Raw genomic sequence first — 20509 nt, 5'->3', positions numbered from 1 at the left:
GCACACCTGTTCATCCTGGCTTGAACTGCCATACCCCTTCCTGACCAGCTCCGCAGAAACACTATGAGAATCTGACTTCCCCAGGCTCAGCCACCTCCCTCCGCAGCCGGAATCCCCCTGCTTCTCCCTCAGGCTGGGGTTGGTTGGGCACAGAGATGCTCCAAAAACCTGAGCCAGGATCACCTATCAGTGGCAGAGCCTCAGACTCTGAACTGCCTCCCTAGAGATTCAGAGTTTAAAAGTAGCTGCTCTGGACAGCCCCGAGATCTTTCACTGTGCTTATGGGGACCAAATGGACTGACCAGGCTCTACCCCGAGGACGGCCCAAGAAGGGTAAGTCTAAAAGACCCTAAAAATCCAACATTCGCTTATGAAGCCGTGCACAGGAAGCCCAGCCGGTGGAAGGCAGAGCCAGGCCCAGAGGGGCGAGCAATAGCAGGGGCACTAGGAGGGAGCTCCGTCCCGGAGGGGGCTCTGAGCAGAGGCTGGACGGGAAAGGGCAGGAACGCTGGCTAGTCGGAGATAGCGCGTAAGAGACAGCGAGTCCAGCAAGCCCCAGGCTTCGGAGGCGAAAAGGCGTCGGGGCACTTGGGTCACAGACGGAGGGGCCAGACAAATGCTTCCCCGCGCCGGAGCCCTATCCCCTCGACGGCCCCGGGACGCACTGCACTCACAGGCCGGCACCAACTCCAGGAAGAGGGCCTTTTGCGTTCGGTCTCGCTGTCGAAGCTGCCGCACGATGTGGCGTTTCCAGCGGGCGGCTGGGACGCCGGGGTCGCTGGGCCCCGCCATGGCCGCCCTCTCCCGCCTGCACCGCGCGCTCCCCCCGCCCAAGGAGGCGCGGCCGGGCAGGGGCGGGGCTCCAAGGGGACTCCGTGACGTCAGGGGGCGGGCAGCGGCGGGGAAATCCCCGGATTGTACTAAGAGTGGTCTTGGGGGGGAGAACGGAACGAAAATGTGGGGGGGAACCGCCCCAGGCTCTAGACCACCCGGATCCCACAAAAACTCTCATATGAGTGGGGTCTCCTATCGCTGTCGGGGCAGAGAGCGAGGAGCGAGGTCGGAGCCTCCGGGGCGGCTTCCCCCTCGCCTGTTGGCGCGCTCCGCAGGCGGGGCCTCCGGAGCCTGTGTTCCTTAACCCCACCGCGCCCCGGCTGAAGTCAACAGTAACAGACGCTCTGGACCAGGCGGCTCTCTAAACCGGGCACCTGGAGACCACTCCCTCACACCCGGACCCTGCCCTCGAGGCCCTCAAGATCCGTGAGGGGAGGCGACACAGACACAAGGCAGACAATGTATGACAGCGAGATAAGAAAGCACGGAAGAGGAAGGGACTGAAGGGAGGAGGCCCTGCTTTGCGGAGGTGATGGCACTGAGTTGGGTCGTAAGGGAGGCAATAGGCATTGGCCAGGAGGAGAGAGAAACGGATTCCAGGCAGCTGGAAGAACAAATGCAGAGGTTCGAGGGCATAAAAACTTCCAGCAGATTCGAGCCTGGAAGGACGGGAGGCAGAACTGCCCTTGTGGGGAGCAAGGTTTTAGGGTCCAGTTCGTCGCAGAAAATTTAGGACCTTGAGAGTGAAGGAGTGCAGCTGATTTCATCCAGCAAACCCCTGGCCTAGAGGGGAGAAAAGGCTTGCCTGAGATTGCACAGGAGTGGATGGCTGAGCTGGCCTGCAACCCAGTATCAGCAACCCTGACTCAGGGCTCAACCGATCACTCTATTTGGGTGGCCTCTGGAAGAGCAGCAGCATCTCTTACAGGTACACTTGACAGTGAATCGTGGGTTTGCAGGGAACTGTGACAAAACTGCCTCCAGCAAGACCCCTGTGTAGAGCTCTGCAGACAGGATGGTGTGAAGAATGAAAGGAGAGATTTGCTGGAGCCATACAAGCCATGGAGGTGACAGGTTTGTTGAAATGCAGATGGGGATGGGTCACAGGTCTTGGAAAGCTGTAAATGCCAGTGACACCGCAGGAGAGTGTACCCTGCTCTGCTTTGAAACCACAATGAGTTGAGCTCAGTACCCTCTGTGCCACTGTCTTTGACTCTCATATCCTTTGCACATGCTATGTCTGCTGTTTGGAACATCTTTCCCTCTAGTGGGCCTGGCTCCTACTCATAGGTCACCTCCTCCAGAAAAACTTTGTTGCACCTGCACTGAGTTAAGCCTTCTCTGACCTCAGCCTCAGCCCAAGCCTAGCCTGTCTATTGAAGGAGTGGGTGGTGGGTGTTAACATTAACTAGAAGGTGTGCCCAGGAGAAGGGCATGGTACCCACTGGAGGCTCAGGGCCAGTTGACGACAGTGATAAATTCCCTTTAGGACTGACTGACTTGCAGGTGCCTGGGGACACCATCATAGGAGCTTAGGTTGTGCACATTGAAGGGTATATTATTGCTGTGAGGCACAGAGACGTTATTTCTCTCAGTTGGAGAGTCATATTGGGGTGAGGGTTTCCTAACCCTTTTCTGACTCACAAAACACTCCTAGGAAATTTAAAATAATTTTGTCATTTTTCGATAGTATATGATAAAGAAGTATTTGATTTTGGCTAAAAATATTTATTTTTTATCTTTAGAATATGAAAAGTTGGGACTTCCCTGGTAGCACAGTGGTTAGGAATCCGCCTGCCAATGCAGGGGACACAGGTTCGAGCCCTGGTCCGGGAAGATCCCATGTGCCGTGGAGCAACTAAGCCCATGCGCCACGGAGCAACTAAGCCCATGCGCCACAACTACTGAAACCGACGCGCCTAGAGCCTGTGCTCCGCAACAAGAGAAGCCGCCACAATGAGAAGCCCCCGCAGCCCAACGAAGAGTAGCCTCCGCTCGCCGCAACTAGAGAAAGCCCACGTGCAGCAATGAAGACCCAACGCAGCCAAATAAATAAATAAATTTATAAAAGAAAAAATATGAAAAGTTGTATTATAAAATTCGCTTTTTAAAATTTTAGGTAATATTCATAATATATGAAGGCAAATTTCTTTTTTTTTAATTTATTTTTTAATTTTTGGCTGCCTTGGGTCTTCATTGCTGCACACAGGCTTTTTCTAGTTGCGGCGAGCATTGCAGTGCACAGGCTTCTCATTGCGGTGGCTTCTGTTGTTGCAGAGCACAGGCTCCAGGATCGCGGGCTTCAGTAGTTGCAGCACATGGGCTCAGTAGTTGTGGCTTGCGGGCTCCAGAGCGCAGGCTCAGTTGCTCCACGGCATGTGGGATCTTCCCAGACTAGGGCTCGAACCCGTGTCCCCTGCACTGGCAGGCGGATTCTTAACCACTGCGCCACGAGGGAAGCCCTAAAGACCTACTGTTTTTTAGAATGTAGTTTGAAACTTGCACCTGGGTTAGGCATCTCCCAGCAGGCAAAGTGATTATTTAAAAGCCTAAATCAGTTCTTGTTACTCTACTTAAAACCCTTCTAAGGCTTTTCAGCATATTCAAAGCAAATCCCTAAACCTTTTCTGTGGCCTTCAAGGCCCTGCTTGGTCTGGCTCCTGCTCACATGTCTGACCTTACCTCTTTCTACTCTTTGATAAAACCTTATTCACAGCACTGAAATCACTGCCAAACTCAGTCCTACTGTGGAACCTTTGACCTGGCTATTTCCTATTCCTGGTGCTCTTCCTCCTGAACTTTTAGGGACTGACTCCTGCCCACAAGTCAGATTTCAGAAGGCCTTCGCTGTTCACCCAATCTGAAATAGCTCCCATCCCAATTAATGTCTACAAATCATCCAGTTGTTGTTCCTTTCGGAGCACTTATCACTCTCAGAAAGGATCATGTTTCTGTGTTTGTTTTGTTGTGTATGGCCTATCTCTCCGATCAGGCTGGAAGCTTCAGCAGAGCCAGGACCAAGTCAGCCTTGATCCCAGCTCTGTCTTCAAACACCTAGAACAGGGCCTGGCATCAACTGACTAGGTGATCAGTAAATATTTACTGCTGTTGCTGTTATCAAAAATATACAAAAACAGGGACTTCCCTGGTGACACAGTGGTTAAGAATCCACGTGCCAATGCAGGGGACACGGGTTTGAGCCCTGGTCTGGGAAGATCCCACATGCCGCGGAGCAGCTAAGCCCATGTGCCACAACAACTGAGCCTGCGCTCTAGAGCCCGCGAGCCACAACTACTGAAGCCCGCGTGCCTAGAGCCCATGCTCTGCAGCAAGACAAGCCACCTCAATGAGAAGCCCGCACACTGCAATGAAGACCCAATGCAACCAAAAATAAAATTAAAAAAAAATATATATATATATATACACACACACACACACACACACACAAAAACAGCTCTCATGACTCAGTACTTAGAAGTTTTGAATTCAAAATTGTAACCATTTTTAACTGAAAAATAAATCACATGCCTGTAGCCAAAAATTCAAATAGTCTAAGAGTGAGCCTCTTCACTTCACACCTTCATATTGGTTAGCATAGGACAGACTATTCAGTGGTCTTTTGGTTATCTATTACTTAATACAACTATTTCTTAATAGCTCTCATGATTCTGAGTGTTGCCTGAGCTCAGATGATTCTTGCTTTGAGTCTCTTACATGGTCGTAGTCACAACCAGGACTGGAACCATATGAAGACTCAGCCGGGTTGGTCGCTAATAATGGCTCACTTATTTAGCCAGCAGGAGATGCTGGCTCTTGGCTGGAAGGTGGATTCGAGCTGAAAACCTGAAAACGAAAGCCCTACATGTGGCCCCACCACATAGCTTAGGTTTCTCAGAGCCCGGTGGCTAGATTCTGAGAGGATGCATCCCAAAACAAGCATTCCAACAGACAGCAAGAAAGCTACTGGTCTCTTAAGCCTTGACCCCAGAAGCTAACACAGCATCACTTTCTCTGCATTCTACTGGCCGAAGCAGTCCCAGTCCAGGCCAGATTCAAGGACAGAGACCCCAGCTTTCAGTGAAAGGAGTGTCAAAGAATTTCTGGCCATCTTTAATCCACTATATGTGGTACCAAATAAACCTTCAAATCTCAGTGGCTTAAAACACAAAAATGTATGTCTCCTTCACATTCCAGTGTGGGGTAGACCATGTGGCGTACTATTCTCCTTCAACAGTGACTCAGATCCAAGCTGCTTCCTCCCAGCATCTCCATCATCTCAGAGTTCTTTGATCCCAACTGTTCGGATGGGAGAGAGGTTAGGGGTGGGGGTGGGGGGGAACATTCACACTGATACTTAATTGCCTTGGACCTGAAGTGACACATTCTTCTGCCCACCTCCTCGTTGGTGAGATCACATCTACTAGGAAGGCTGGAAAATGTAGTCTCCCCTGTTCCCTGGAAGAGAAAAATGGGTGTGAACGCATCATTATTGCTGATACACACCAATGTCCCAGTCTCCTTCTCTAGAAGTATCACCATGAACAATTTAGTGTGTATCCTTTCAGAAATATTTATATATATATGAGACTATAAACACACATGTAGCATTTACACGCTGTTCCACATTTGCTTCTTTATGTAACTATATTTTCAATGTCTTGCAGAACTTTCCATATCAGACTACATAGATCTACATCATTCCTTTTTTTTTTTTTTTTTTTAGTTTCACATCATCTTTATTATTGCTTAAAAAAAATTAAACAATGACTATCAAAATCTTTTTTTACTTTCAGGAAATTTGAGGATTTCTTTTGAATTTTAGAATTTTATTTTTTTATACAGCAGGTTCTTATTAGTTATATATTTTATACATATTAGTATATATATGTCAATCCCAATCTCCCAATTCATCACACCACCACCACCCCGCCACTGTTCTCCCTTGGTGTCCATACATTTGTTCTCTACATCTGTGCCTCTGTTTCTGCCCTGCAAACCGGTTCATCTGTACCATTTTTCTAGGTTCCACATATATGCGTTAATATACAATATTTGTTTTTCTCTTTCTGACTTACTTCACTCTGTATGACAGTCTCTAGATCCAACCACGTCTCTACAAATGACCCAATTTCATTCCTTTTTATGGCTGAGTAATATTCCATTGTATATGTGTACCACATCTTCTTTATCCATTCGTCTGTCAATGGGCATTTAGGTTGCTTCCATGACCTGGCTATGTAAATAGTACTAAAATGAACATTGGGGTGCATGTGTCTTTTTGAATTATGGTTTTCTCTGGGTATATGCCCAGTAGTGGGATTGCTAGGTCATATGGTAATTCTAGTTTTAGTTTTTTGTTTGTTTTGTTTTGTTTTGTTTTTGCGATACGCGGGCCTCTCACTGTTGTGGCCTCTCCCGTTGCAGAGCACAGGCTCCAGACACACAGGCTCAGCGGCCATGGCTCATGGGCATAGCCGCTCCATGGCACGTGGGATCTTCCCAGACTGGGGCACGAACCCGTGTCCCGTGCATCGGCAGGCAGACTCTCAACCACTGCGCCACCAGGGAAGCCCTACTTTTAGTTTTTTAAGGCTGTATCAATTTACATTCCCACCAACACTGCAAGAGGGTTCCCTTTTCTCCACACCCTCTCCAGCATTTACTGTTTGTAGATTTTCTGATGATGCCCATTCTAACTGGTGTGAGGTGATACCTCACTGTACTTTTGATTTGCATTTCTCTAATAATTAGCGATGTTGAGCAGCTTTTCATGTGCTTCCTGGCCATCTGTATGTCTTCTTTGGAGAAATGTCTACTTAGGTCTTCTGCCCATTTTTGGATTGGGTTGTTTGTTTTTTTAATATTGAGCTGCATGAGCTGTTTATATATTTTGGAGATTAATCCTTTGTCCGTTGATTTGTTTGCAAATATTTTCTCCCATTCTGAGGTTGGCTTTTTCTCTTATTTGTAGTTTCCTTTGCATTGCAAAAGCTTTTAAGTTTAATTAGGGCCCATTTGTTTGTTTTTGTTTTTATTTCCATTACTCTAGGAGGTGGATCAAAAAAGATCTTGCTGTGATTTATGTCAAAGAGTGTTCTTCCTATGTTTTCCTCTAAGCGTTTTATAGTGTCCGGTCTTACCTTTAAGTCTCTAATCCATTTTGAGCTTATTTTTGTGTATGGTGTTAGGGAGTGTTCTAATTTCATTCTTTTACATGTAGCTGTCCAGTTTTCCCAGCACCACTTATTGAAGAGACTGTCTTTTCTCCATTGTATATCCTCGCCTCCTTTGTCATAGATTAGTTGACCATAAGTATGTGGGTTTATCTCTGTGCTTTCTATCCTGTTCCACTGATCTATATTTCTGTTTTTGTGCCAGTACCATATTGTCTTGATTACTGTAGCTTTGTAGTATAGTCTGAAGTCAGGGAGTCTGATTCCTCCAGCTCCGTTTTTTTCCCTTAAGACTGCATTGGATATTCGGGGTCTTTTGTGTCTCCATGCACATTTTAAGATTTTTTGTTCCAGTTCTGTAAAAAATGCCATTGGTAATTTGATAGGGATTGCATTGAATCTGTACATTGCTTTGGGTAGTATAGTCATTTTCACAATATTTATTCTTCCAATCCGGGAACATGGTATATCTCTCCATCTCTTTGTATCATCTTTAATTTCTTTCATCAGTGTCTTATAAGTTTCTGCATACAGGTCTTTTGTCTCCTTAAGTAGGTTTATTCCTAGATATTTTATTCTTTTTGTTGCAGTGGTAAATGGGAGTGTTTTCTTAATTTCACTTTCAGATTTTTCATCATTAGTGTATAGGAATGCAAGAGATTTCTGTGCATTAATTTTGTATCCTGCAACTTTACCAAATTCATTGATTAGCTCTCGTAGTTTTCTGGTAGTGTCTTTAGGATTCTCTATGTATAGTATCATGTCATCTGCAAACAGTGACAGTTTTACTTCTTCTTTTCCAATTTGTATTCCTTTTATTTCTTTTTCTTCTCTGATTACCATGGCTAGGACTTCCAAAACTATGTTGAATAATAGTGGCGAGAGTGGACATCCTTGTCTTGTTCCTGATCTTACAGAAAATGCTTTCAGTTTTTCACAATTGAGAATGATGTTTGCTGTGGGTTTGTCATATATGGCCTTTATTATGTTGAGATAGATTCCCTCTATGCCCATTTTCTGGAGAGTTTTTTTTATGGTAAATGGGTGTTGAATTTTGTCAAAAGTTTTTTCTGCATCTGTTGAGATGATCATATGGTTTTTCTTCTTCAGTTTGTTAATATGGTGTATCACATTGATTGATTTGCATATATTGAAGAATCCTTGCATCCCTGGGATAAATCCCACTTGATCATGGTGTATGATCCTTTTAATGTGTTGTTGGATTCTGTTTGCTAGTATTTTGTTGAGGATTTTTCCATCTATATTCATCAGTGATATTGGTCTGTAATTTTCTTTTTTTGCAGTATCTTTTTGTCTGGTTTTGGTATCAGTGTGGTGGTGGCCTCATAGAATGAGTTTGTGAGTGTTCCTTCCTCTGCAATTTTTTAGAAGAGTTTGAGAAGGATGGGAGTTAGCTCTTCTCCAAATGTTTGATAGAATTCACCTGTGAAGCCGTCTGGTTCTGGACTTTTGTTTGTTGGAAGATTTTTAATCACAGTTTCAATTTCAGTGCTTGTGATTGGTCTGTTCATATTTTCTGTTTCTTCCTGGTTCAGTTTTGGAAGGTTATACCATTCTAAGAATTTGTCCATTTCTTCCAGGTTGTCAATTTTATTGGCATAGAATTGCTGTAGTAGTCTCTTAGGATGCTTTGTATTTCTGCGTTGTCTGTTGTAACTTCTCCTTTTTCATTTCTAATTTTATTGATCTGAGTCCTCTCCCTCCTTTTCTTGATGAGTTTGGCTAATGGTTTATCAATTTTGTTTATCTTCTCAAAGAACTAGCTTTTAGTTTTATTGATCTTTGCTATTGTTTTCTTTGTTTCTATTTCATTTATTTCTGCTCTGATCATAATGATTTCTTTCCTTCTACTAACTTTGGGGTTTCTTTGGTCTTCTTTCTCTAGTTCCTTTAGGTGTAAGGTTAGATTGTTTATCTGAGAATTTTCTTGTTTCTTGAGGTAGACTTGTATTGCTATAAACTTCACCCTTAGAAATGCTTTTGCTGCTTCCATAGGTTTTGGACCGTCGTGTTTTCATTGTCATTTGTCTCTGGGTATTTTTTGATTTCCTCTTTCATTTCTTCAGTGATCTCTTGATTGTATAGTAACGTACTGTTTAGCCTCCATGTGTTTGTGTTTTTTACATATTTTCCCCCGTAATTGATTTCTTACCTCATAGCATTGTGGTCAGAAAAGATGCTTGATATGATTTCAATTTTCGTAAATTTACTGAGGCTTGATTTGTGACCCAAGGTGTAATCTATCCTGGAGAATGTTCCATGTACACTTGAGAAGAAAGTATAATCTGTTTTCGGATGGAATGTCCTATAAATATCAGTTAAATCTGTCTGGTCTGTTGTGTCATTTAAAGCTTGTGTTTCCTTATTAATTTTCTGTTTGAATGATCTGTCCATTGGTGTAAGTGAGGTGTTAAAGTCCCCCACTATTATTGTGTTATTGTCAATTTCCTCTTTTATTGCTGTTAGCAGTTGCTTTATGTATTGAGGTGCTCCTATGTTGGGTGCATATATATTTATAATTGTTATATCTTCTTCTTGGATTGATCCCTTGATTATTATGTAGTGTCCTTCCTTGTCTCTTGTAACATTCTTTATTTTAAAGTCTATTTTAGTTGATATGAGTATTGCTACTCCACCTTTCTTTTGGTTTCCATTTGCATAGAATATCTTTTTCCATCCCCTCACTTTCAGTCTGTATGTGTCCCTAGGTCTGAAGTGGGTGTCTTTTAGATAGCATATATATGGGTCTTGTTTTTGTATCCATTCAGCAAGCCTGTGTGTTTTGGTTGGAGCATTTAATCCATTCACGTTTAAGGTAATTATCGATATATATGTTCCTATGACCATTTTCTTAATTGTTATGGGTTTGTTTTTGTAGGTCCTTTTCTTCTCTTGTGTTTCACATTTAGAGAAGTTCCTTTAGCATTTGTTGTAGAGCTGGTTTGGTGGTGCTGAATTCTCTTAGCTTTTGCTTCTCTGTAAAGCTTTTGATTTCTCCCTCAAATCTGAATGAGATCCTTGCCAGGTAGAGTAATCTTGGTTGTAGGTTCTTCCCTTTCATCACTTTAAATATATCGTGCCACTCCCTTGTGGCTTGTAGAGTTTCTGCTGAGAAATCAGCTGTTAACCTTACGAGAGTTCCCTTGTATGTTATTTGTCATTTTTCCCTTGCTGCTTTCAATAATTTTTCTTTGTCCTTAATTTTTGTCAATTTGATTACTATGTGTCTCGGCGTGTTTCTCCTTGGGTTTATCCTGCCAGGGCCGCTTTGTGCTTCCTGGACTTGGGTGCCCTTTTCCTTTCCCATGTTAGGAAAGTTTTCGACTATAATCGCTTCAAATATTTTATTGGGTTCTTTCTCTCTCTCTTCTCCTTCGGGGACCCCTATAATGTGAATGTTGATGCATTTAATGTTGTCCCAGAGGTTTCTTAGGCTGTCTTCAATTCTTTTCATTCTTTTTTCTTTATTCTGTTCTGTGGCAGTGAATTCCACCATTCTGTCTTCCAGGTCACTTATCCATTCTTCTGCCTCAGTTATTCTGCTATTGATTCCTTCTAGTGTATTTTTCTTTTCAGTTATTGTATTGTTCATCTCTGTTTGTTTGTTCTTTAATTCTTCTAGGTCTTTGTTAAACATTTCTTGCATCTTCTCGATCTTTGCCTCCATTCTTTTTCTGAAGTCCTTGATCATCTTCACTATCATTATTCTGAATTCTTTTTCTGGAAGGTTTCCAATATCCACTTAATTTAGTGGTTTTTCTGGGGTTTTATCTTGTTCCTTCATGTGGTACATAGCCCTCTGCCTTTTCATCTTGTCTGTCTTTCTGTGAATGTGGTTTTTGTTCCACAGGCTGCAGGTTTGTCGTTCTTCTTGCTTCTGCTGTCTGCCCTCTGGTGGATGAGGCTCTCTAAGAGGCTTTGAGGATTATTTTTTTTTAACTGATAATATTTTGTATTGCACAAATTGAATTGAGGTAATTCAATTACCTCAGCTGTTGCATGTGCTGTGCTTAGAAAATGCTTCTCTGCTTCAGTGTTTTATTCATTCAACAATATTTTCTTAGGTATCCACTCCATTTAAGGTACTTTAATGCAATTTGGGTCTCTTGGGGCACAACCCCCTGGATCATAGAACATGAGACAGCAGGACCCTGGTGCCACTGCTGCTAGTGTTGGAGGGCCCCCTGCAGAGGCGGTGGGTGGCTGTGGCTCACCGTGAGGACACGGACACTGGCAGCAGAAGTTCTGGGAAGTACTCCTTGGCATGAGCCCTCCCAGGGTCTGCCATTAGCCTCACCAAAGAGCCCTACTTCATTCTTTTTAAAGCTGCAAAGTAGGGAATTCCCTGATGGTCCAGTGGTTAGGACTCTGTGCTTTCACTGCCAAGGGCCTGGGTTCAATCCCTGGTCGAGGAACTAAGATCCTACAAGCTGCACAGCACAGCCCAAAAATAAATAGAAGAAATTTTAAAAAATAAAGCTGCAAAGTATTTCATTGTATGGATGTACTATATATATAAACCAGTCCTATAATGATCAATATTTAGACTATTTCCAATTATTTGCTCTTACTATGCTACTCTGTATAGCCTTGTATATAGATCTCTGCTTAAGTATGTTAGTAAACCCGTAAGAAGGTTTCTAGAAGTTATTATATATCCCAGTAATATCCAATTAGAAAATGTAGTAAAAATGAAGTCATTCATGACAGCAACAAAAACTAATATACTTAGGAGTATAACAAGAAAAAATTAACTAGCTGGAAATGAATGACATAAATTAATTTGATTGTATCACTTATATAATATATTTAATGTATCTTAATGTGATCAATTAAATTAACTGAAGAACATAAAAGAATATCTGAATGAAAGAAAATGTATAAAATGTTTGGGGTTGGGAAGACTAAAAATAAAAATATAATTTACACAAATTATGAATTCAATATATTCCCACTGAAATTCCAATAGGATATCATTTTTATGGAATTTGACAGGTTGTTTCTAAAACTCATCTCAAAAAGAATACCCCCAAAAAAATTTTTTTTAAGATTGAACAAAGAGGACCTGCTGTATAGAACGGGGAACCCTACTCGGTGCTCTGTGGTGACCTAAATGGGAAGGAAATCCAAAAAGGAGGGGATATGTGTATACCTATGGCTGGTTCACTTCACTGTGCAGCAGGAGCTATCACAACGTTGTAAAGCAACTATACCCGAATAAAAAAATAAAAAAATAAATGACAAAAAGAAAAAGAATGAGGAAAGACTATTATAATGAAAACTGCATGCTGTTGGTTCAAAAATAGGCAAGATTTGGATTTTCCCTGGTGGCACAGTGGTTAAGAATCCACCTGCCAATGCAGGGGACATGGGTTCGAGCCCTGGTCCAGGAAGATCCCACATGCTGTGAAACAACTAAGCCCTTGCGCCACAACTACTGAGCCTGTGCACTACAGCCTGTGTACCACAATTATGGAAGCCCGTGTGCCTAGAGCTCCTGCTCTACAACAAGAGAAGCCACCGCAATGAGAAGCCCGCGCACTGCAACAGAGTAGCCCTGCTCGTCGCATCTAGAGAAAGCCCAGGCACAGCAACAAAGACCCAGCGCAGCCAAAAATAAATAAATTTATTAAAAAAAAAAAAAAAACTTTAGAAAAAATAGGGAAGATTAGTAACTGAACAGAGAACAGAAATAGATCCTCCCCTGTAGGAATTTAATATAAGATGAAGGTGGCATTTCAAATAAGTGGAAAAAAGGAATCTCTTCAATAATTTACGTAAGGACAATTAGTTATCCAGTTAGAGAAAAAATTTAGTTAAAATTTTTTCTTCACACTATATGCAAAAGTAAATTCCAGATGGATTATATTACATTATAACTTATAATCATAAAATGATAAAGATATCAGAAACAAGTAGGATAGTTTATCGATAACCTTGGGATACAGAAGACCTTCCTAAACAACATTCACAGCACAAAAATCATTAGGGAAGAGATAGATAATTTAACCACATCAAAATGTAAAATTTCTGGATAATAAAAGACACTATGCCCTATAAAATTCCAAGAGCCTTTCTTGCAGAAATGGAAATGCCAGTCCTCAAATTCACATGGAATTGCAAGGGGCCCTGAATAGCCAAAACAATCTTGAAAAAGGACAAAGTTGGAGGACTTCACACTTCAAGATATACTAGAAATCTACAATAGTAAAAACAGCGTGGTACTGGCATAAAGATAGACACATAGACCATTACATTAGAATAGAACTGAGATCCAGAAATAAAGCCATACATCTATGGCCATTTGTTTTTTGACAAGGATGCCAAGTCAGTTCAATTGAGAAATAATTGTTTCTTCAACAAATGGCACTGGGGCAACTGGATTTCTATATGCAAAAGAATAAAGTGAGACCCTTACCTCACATCATATACAAAAAACTAACTCAAAATGGATCTGAGACCTAAACTTACGAGCTGAAATTATTTAAAAAATCTTTGAAGAAGCATTGGGGAAAATCTTCAATGACTATTATTTCATGAGTATGATACCAAAAGCACAGGCAACAAAGGAAAAAAAGAGCTTTTGTGCATAAAAGGAGATGATCAAGAAAGTAAGAAGACAACCTACAGAATAGGAGAAAATATTTGCAGATATATATCTGATAAGGGTCTAGTGTCCAGAATATATAAAGAACTCCTAAAACTCAACAACAAAAATAACCCAATTCAAAAAATAAGCAAAGGATTTGAATAGACATTTCTCCAAAGAAGATATACAAAAGGCCAATAAACACATGAAAAGGTGCTCAGTGTTATTACTCATTAGGGAAATGCAAATCAAAACCACAAGATACCACCACATGCCTACTAGAATGGCTATAATTTTAAAAAAATTGTTTTAATAGAAAATAATACACATTGGCAAGGATGTTAAGAAATTGGATGAATTGGGAGATATGGATGGACATATATACACTATTGATACTATGTATAAAACAGATAACTAATGAGAACCTACTGTATAGCACAGGAAACTCTACTCAGTGCTCTGTGGTGACCTAAATGAGAAGGAAATCCGAAAAAGGGGATATATGTAAATGTATAGCTGATTCATTTTGCTGTACAGTAGAAACTAACACAACATTGTAAAGCAACTGTACCCAATAAATTTAAAAAAAAAAAGAAAGAAAGAAATTGGAACAACCTTTGGGCATTGCTAGTGGGAATGTAAAATGGTACAGCTGCTGTGGAAAAGTTTGATGGTTTCTCAAAAGGTTAAACATGTAAACTACTGTATGACCCAGCAATTCCACTGCTAGATTTACTGAAGGCAAGGACTCAAAGAGATAGTTGTATACCCACTTCATAGTAACATTATTCATAATAGACAAAAGGTGGAGACAATTGGTGTCCATCAACAGATGAATGGATAAACAAAATGTGGTTTATACCTACAATGGAATGTTATTCAGCCATAAAAAGGAATGAAGTTCTGATACACGCTACAACTTGTATGAACCTTGAAAACTTATACTACGTGAAATAAGTCAGATACCAAAGGACAAATATTTTATGATTCCACTTATATAAAATATATAGAATACTCAAATTCATGGAGACAATGTAGATTAGAGGTTACTGGGGCTGTGTAGAGGAAATAGGTAGTTATTACATAATGTTTACAAAATTTGATTGAGATGATGAAACAGTTTTGGAAATAGTGGTGATGGCTGTGCAACATTGTGAATGTAATTAATGCCACTGAATTACTGTACACTTAAAAATGATTAAAGTGGTAATTTTTATGTTATATACACAAAGTAAAAAGAGAAAACAGATAGAGAGAATAGTATACACAAAGTGAAAGGACACTATACAAAGTAAAAAGACACTATACACAAAGTAAAAAGAGAGGCAGATAGAGAGATGGATGAGGAGAAAATACTTGCAACATGTATAACAAATTAGTAAAATCCAGAAGATATAAAGAACTTCCACAAGTCAACTAAAGAACAGAAAACCCAATATAAAAATGGGCAATGACTTTTATCAGAAGAAGAAAAACAAATGTTCCACAAAAAATAAAACTATGCAAAACTAGTGAAATGTAAGTTAAAGTATGACTGAGAGGTCAAGTTTCACTCATCAGATTGGTAAAAATTAAGAAATATATTAATATTTAGAGGTGAGGGGAAATGGAACCATCATTCCTGCTGGTGGGAACGTAAACAGGGCTAACCTCTTGGGAAGGCACTTTGGTCATACTACACACACACACATTCAAACACACCCTTGGCCCCAGCAGTTGCACTCCAGTATATGACAGGATGAATGGTTACATATATGGTATATCCACAAGGTGGAATTCAATGCAATCCAAAGAAGAAGCTGGATCTGTGTGTCCTAACATTGGAAATATATGTCTGAAATACTTCATAATACTTTTTAGACTTCCCTGGAGGTCCAATGGTTAGGACTCTGCGCTTCCACCACAGGCGGCCTGGGTTTGATCCCTGGTCAGGGAACTAAGATCCTGCAAGTCTCGAGGCTCGCCCAAAAATAAAATAAAATAACAGTAATCATAATACTTTTTAAAATTCAACAGGTTTATTTTTTGTTTCTAATGTTTATGTTTTGTTTCTAAATGATGAGATTAAATGTTCAGACTGCTGTTTGCAAGCAGTTTTCACAAATGATACCGGGGAGAGTGGGCTGGCTTTATTCTCGGAACATGAAAAGCCAAATGAAGTATGATCATCACGTCCACTTTTTTTTTCTTTTTTCTATCTGTAGCTTTGCAGTCTTAGTGACATCTGGATGTGCCGTGTATACATTTTGATTGGATAAATGCAAGAATCTGGCAACAATCATCTTTAGACAAATTTATAGGTTTATTTTTATGCTTCTCTTTAAATAGTTGTTTATGTCTATAACCAATGGACCACCAAAGATTATAAATTAAATAATATAGAACTAAAAATTAAACAGTCTAAAAGCATGAAATGGTCAAAATGCTTGGGGTTTGAGGGAAGTGAGTTCATCTGTAGCTAAAGGGGTCCTGGGACCCCCAACCTTCCCTACACACCACGTGCACGCACTGTTGACTATTGCATTAAAGTGAAAACAGTGTTTGGAATGGGATGAACTGAAACTACACCCACCAAGGAGAGAAACTTGTGATTTGGGCATCATTCAATATGGGCGAATGTGAACAATGCTTTGAAATGGGCAGGAAAGATGACCTCTTCTCATTTTCCAAAAAGGCAGGTCAAAGTTATATGAATAAGAGGAATAGAAAATTCTTTGGTAGATGAGATGTGGCAGAGGTGGGGTGGAATAAAGCGGCAAGAGGGTCCTTCACAAGGAACTTAAATCCTCAAGATGTTGAAGTATATTTGGTTTTAGGCGTGTTCAAGAGAAAACCAAGCACAGCCCAAGAGGAAGCTTCTTCCCACAGTACTCACCCTCCCTCTGGGCAGCAGGCAGGCCACAGCTTGACCCTATGCAAAGCCACCAGGCTCAGCGAAAATAGGTGGCTATGAAATTCCCAAGGCACTAGCAGGGACTAGGGACTGGATGAGCTGGTGACACAACTGGAAGAGCTTCTAGGGAGGAGACCATGAGAGATGAGGGGGAGACAGGTGGGATCGCCTCTGCAGCCTCCTCTGTGAGGCCCCAGCCATTATCGAGGGCTTGGGGGTGGGGGTGGGGGAAAGGGGCAGAGTAATTGAGACCCGCTTTTCACTTACAGCCCATCATTCCTTCCAACTTTCTAAAGTTTTAGGCTGCTGACCTATGTGAAAAGCAGCTGATCCAGTGTGATGCAGTTTGAGGACAGTGAGTGAAGAGGTACCTGACCCAGGTGAGGAGTGTCCCCACCATCTCATGGTCAGAGGTGGTCAGTGCCTAGTTCTTACTTGGAACACAGCAGTGAAGAGTGGTTGCCAAAAGAAAAAAAAAAAAGATTCAGTGTTAAATACACTGAGTTTGGGCTTCCCTGGTGGCGCAGTGGCTAAGAATCCACCTGCCAATGCAGGAGACACGGGTTCGAGCCCTGGTCCGGGAAGATCCCACATGCCGCGGAGCAACTAAGCCCGTGCGCTACAACTACTGAGCCTACGCTCTGGAGCCCGCGAGCCACAGCTACTGAAGCCCGTGCGCCTAGAGCCTGTGCTCCGCAACAAGAGAAGCCACCGCAATGAGAAGCCCGGGCATCGCAACGAAGAGCCAACGCAGCCAAAAATAAATACATAAATGAATTTCAAAAAATAAATAAATACGCTGAGTTTAAGGAACCAGAAGCAGACATCCCAGAGGCCAGAGAAAGGCCTAAACCATAAATTGGGGAATCAGCTTATGGATGGAAGTGAATGAGGTCATCCAAAGAGAGTACGCAGAGTGAAGAGAGGGCCTATGATAGAACCTGAATGGCACCAGTATTTCACCGTGTCCTAACCCAATCAAAGATCACCAGGGACAGATGCATAGTCCAATGAAGTCAGGTTTATTGACCCATTGCTAGGAGGAAGACAACACACCAGAGGAAAAATGAGATGTCCTACCAAACACAAAGGAATAGAGAGAGTTCTTATAGGATTTGAGAGAGAGGTGGAATTAGGTGAAATTTAAATGAGGCAATATTTTGATGGCTCAAAGCAAAGCAGAACTGCGTCTGGACTGCTCAGTGGACTCAAGGTCCTGTTTCCTTGGAAACAATAAAGTTAAGGCAGATGTGGAATATATGTTTAGAAATCCCTTATCTGAGTCTCTGCACCTGGATTGTAAATCCTGTCCTTTTAGGGATTTAACTCCTCCAGACAAGAGTTTCATTTCTACTTATATAATTTCAAACAGCAAAATTTCTGACAGTCTATGATTTTAGAAAACAAAGTTGCTCGGTAAGAAAGAAGTAGTCACTCAAAGGAGGGGGTTGTTATGACATTTTATAGTTGCAGTATATCCTTGGGGAAAATATTGTTTCTTATTAATTTTGCAGCTGGCTTTATCTGTGCCCGTTATTCCAGCCTGATGAACATCACAGCAGATTTTTACAGTCTGAACTAATTTTTAGGTTTTCAATGGACACACAATGGAGGTGGAATCTGCAAAGCCTAAGTGTAGTGAGTAGGCAGTGTGGACAAAAAAATGTTGCCTGACAAGTCAGTAAACAAAGAATGCTTCCTGCCATCCAGCCATCAGGCACTGCAGGCACCCCTGAACGGTGCACCCTGAGGGGAATTCTGGATGGAGAAAAACAGGATACTAGCCCTAGATAGTTAAGATGCATACCAAAGGAATAATTTCAATGAACCCAGACTCTTGCATCTTCCCATGCATAGGCACTAAAACAATTAACTGGAGATGTCTGGTTTCTTGTGTGTGATTAGCAGTAATCTTTGGATGTTCACTACATGTTTTTTTCAGGAAAAACTCCTTGCTCCTCCCTTACGTCTTTGGAACAGTCCTTCAGAGCTATCTGAGAGGCTGCCATCCCTGGCTATAGTCCTCAGTAAGGCTGCGAATAAAACAAAGTTCTCAACTTTTAGGTGGTGTACTTATTTTTAGTCAACAGTAGGAAGAAAACTAAATTGTTAGGTCTCACAAAGCGGGAAGGTGATTGTTGGTATTGAACACTAAGAGGTCTAGTCTAGTATAGTGTGCCGCTGTCAAATATGGTAGCCATTAGCCATAGGTGGCTATTTAAATGTAATTAAAAGTAATTAATTGAATTTAAAAAATAAACTCAGTAAAAGTTTTTCTTCCTCCATGGCACTTAGCCTCATGTCAAATGTCCAGTAGCCACAGATTAGACGCTACCCTACTGGACAATGCAGCTATAGAATATTTCCATTATTATAAACAGTTCTTTTGAACAGCAGTAAGAGAACTCAGAGTCCCAGGCGACGGTGACGCCTGGGAGTGCAGTCTCCTAAGAGTGATGGGGGTGGAAGCCCTGTGGGAGGTGCAGACACGTAGTGTGTAGTATTCTTTCTAAAACTCAGTCCAACAGCGCTACTCTCTCCCCATGACAGCTATCGTGTAACTCGTGCGTACCTCGAACCCACAGCCCAGGCTCAGAGAGCGAGGCTCCACCACTTCATCGCGTTTCCCTGCCTGCACAAACTCACTACCGTCCCCACACTCCATCTCCCCACATGCCCCAGGCCCTTTTCCTGCGTCTCTGGCTCTTGGACTTCTGGGAAATGTAGTTTTAACAGCGTTCCAACTCGGAAAAGTTCTAGCAGCGAATTGAGGCTCCCAAGAGGCAGTGAACGGGCCGCCATATCTGCCGTGAGGGGCGCCAAAGTCGGCACCCCTACTAAAGTACAGCGGTAACTGAGATGCTGGAGTCCTGGGAGACCGCGCTGTGCCACTCCCTGCCATTCCTTAGGTCTCCGCCTCTCCGGAGTTGTAGAAACGCCTCAACCCAAGCAGAGCAGACAGGGCCCCAGGGAATCATAGTAACTGGGCGGCCACAACCACTAGGGGACTTGAAGGCAGCGTCCGGCGGCGAACAGCCACAAGGCCATTGGGCAGCCCCTTACGCGGAGCGCACGCGCAAATGCTGGGCCTCAAGGCTTCCGTAAACACCAAAGAGCGCCTGCGCAAACGGAGCGCCTCGGGATGGACACGAGGGGGCGCCTTAGCAAAGGTAAGAGTAATAAATAGTAACGTAACCGTCCCGTTTTTTTTCTGTTGTCCTTTTTCTTATGGTTTGCAAAGCACAGCCCCCTTCATTGTCTCTCTTAATTTGATCCTTAGAGCAGTCATTTTACCAGTGGGGCAACGGGTCAGAGAAAGTCATACAGCCAGAGTCCTATCATCTTAAGAGTGTGGAAGACCACAGATGGTTCAGGATTCAAGGACTCTAGCCCAGGCTCTATCTCTGAGTTGCTGTGTGACCTTGATAGTTCTGTTCCCCTGAGGACCTAAGCTTTCTCATTTGTAAATGGAAATAGGTTATTGGAAGGATTGAATAAGATCCGGAAGTGAAACTAAGTTGCCAAGCAATGTTTAAAGGCAAAAGATTATTATAATTGGGTGATTGCAGATTGAGGAGCTATTTCCTCATTATACAAATTGCAAAACTGAGGGCCCCAAGAGGGGCAGGAGCTTGCCCCAGGTCTCAGCAGTCTGTGAGCAAGGGCTAACGCGCAGGCTTCCTGCGTTTGGGCTTGGAGCCCTTCCCTGCACCCCAAGGATTAGTATCTTTGTTGGATACAGGCTTAGAGAGACGGAGTCTGGAGGAGTCCCTATTCCTCATCCTTCTCCTACCCAACCCGGGCCTAGTGGAGAAAGGCCCTGTTCTGTTGAGATGACTACCAAAGGCCAGAAACTAAGGAGGAACTGGAGAATCCTGAAGACAGAGGACAGTGTTGCTGAGCTGTACAGACCCTGCTTCTCAGGAGAGTGGCCCAGGTAAACGAACGAACTCAAGTGTGACAGATGAAGGGGAAATATGAAGGGGACAGACCCTGAAT

General features: G+C 42.4%; 2 protein-coding genes and 1 long non-coding RNA gene across 5 annotated transcripts in view; 1 reads left to right on the top strand and 2 right to left on the bottom strand.

Moving 5' to 3' along the window:
* Positions 1-2869, bottom strand: part of ATG16L2 (autophagy related 16 like 2) — a 43569-nt gene extending 40700 nt beyond the window's left edge. Inside the window, exon 1 of one of the 3 annotated variants that reach the window (XM_089915293.1) lies at positions 675-2869. In XM_089915293.1, coding sequence (XP_089771419.1) covers positions 675-792 — 118 coding nt within the window. In that variant the 5' untranslated portion in view covers positions 793-2869. The remainder of the gene's footprint in view (positions 1-674) is intronic. The other 2 variants (XM_022593752.3, XM_022593751.3) reach the window with 2 other exon arrangements.
* On the top strand, positions 346-19675 carry LOC149748734 (uncharacterized). The gene is made up of 3 exons (XR_016393832.1): positions 346-1908; positions 2580-16890; positions 19061-19675. It is a non-coding gene; the product is annotated as an uncharacterized LOC149748734 (long non-coding RNA).
* LOC149748733 (uncharacterized) overlaps positions 2907-20509 on the bottom strand; it is a 26499-nt gene continuing 8896 nt past the window's right edge. Inside the window, exon 2 of the mRNA XM_089915294.1 lies at positions 2907-5289. The gene's annotated coding sequence lies outside the window, so the exon portion shown is untranslated. The remainder of the gene's footprint in view (positions 5290-20509) is intronic.

This window comes from Delphinapterus leucas, chromosome 7 (genome assembly GCF_059928025.1).
Source record: "Delphinapterus leucas isolate spDelLeu-1000000601 "Yukka" chromosome 7, BTC_Dleu_Yukka2, whole genome shotgun sequence".
NCBI classification, from domain to species: Eukaryota; Metazoa; Chordata; class Mammalia; order Artiodactyla; family Monodontidae; genus Delphinapterus; species Delphinapterus leucas.
The sequence above is the reverse complement of the archived record's forward strand: the minus strand, read 5'-3'. Positions and strand labels throughout refer to the sequence as shown.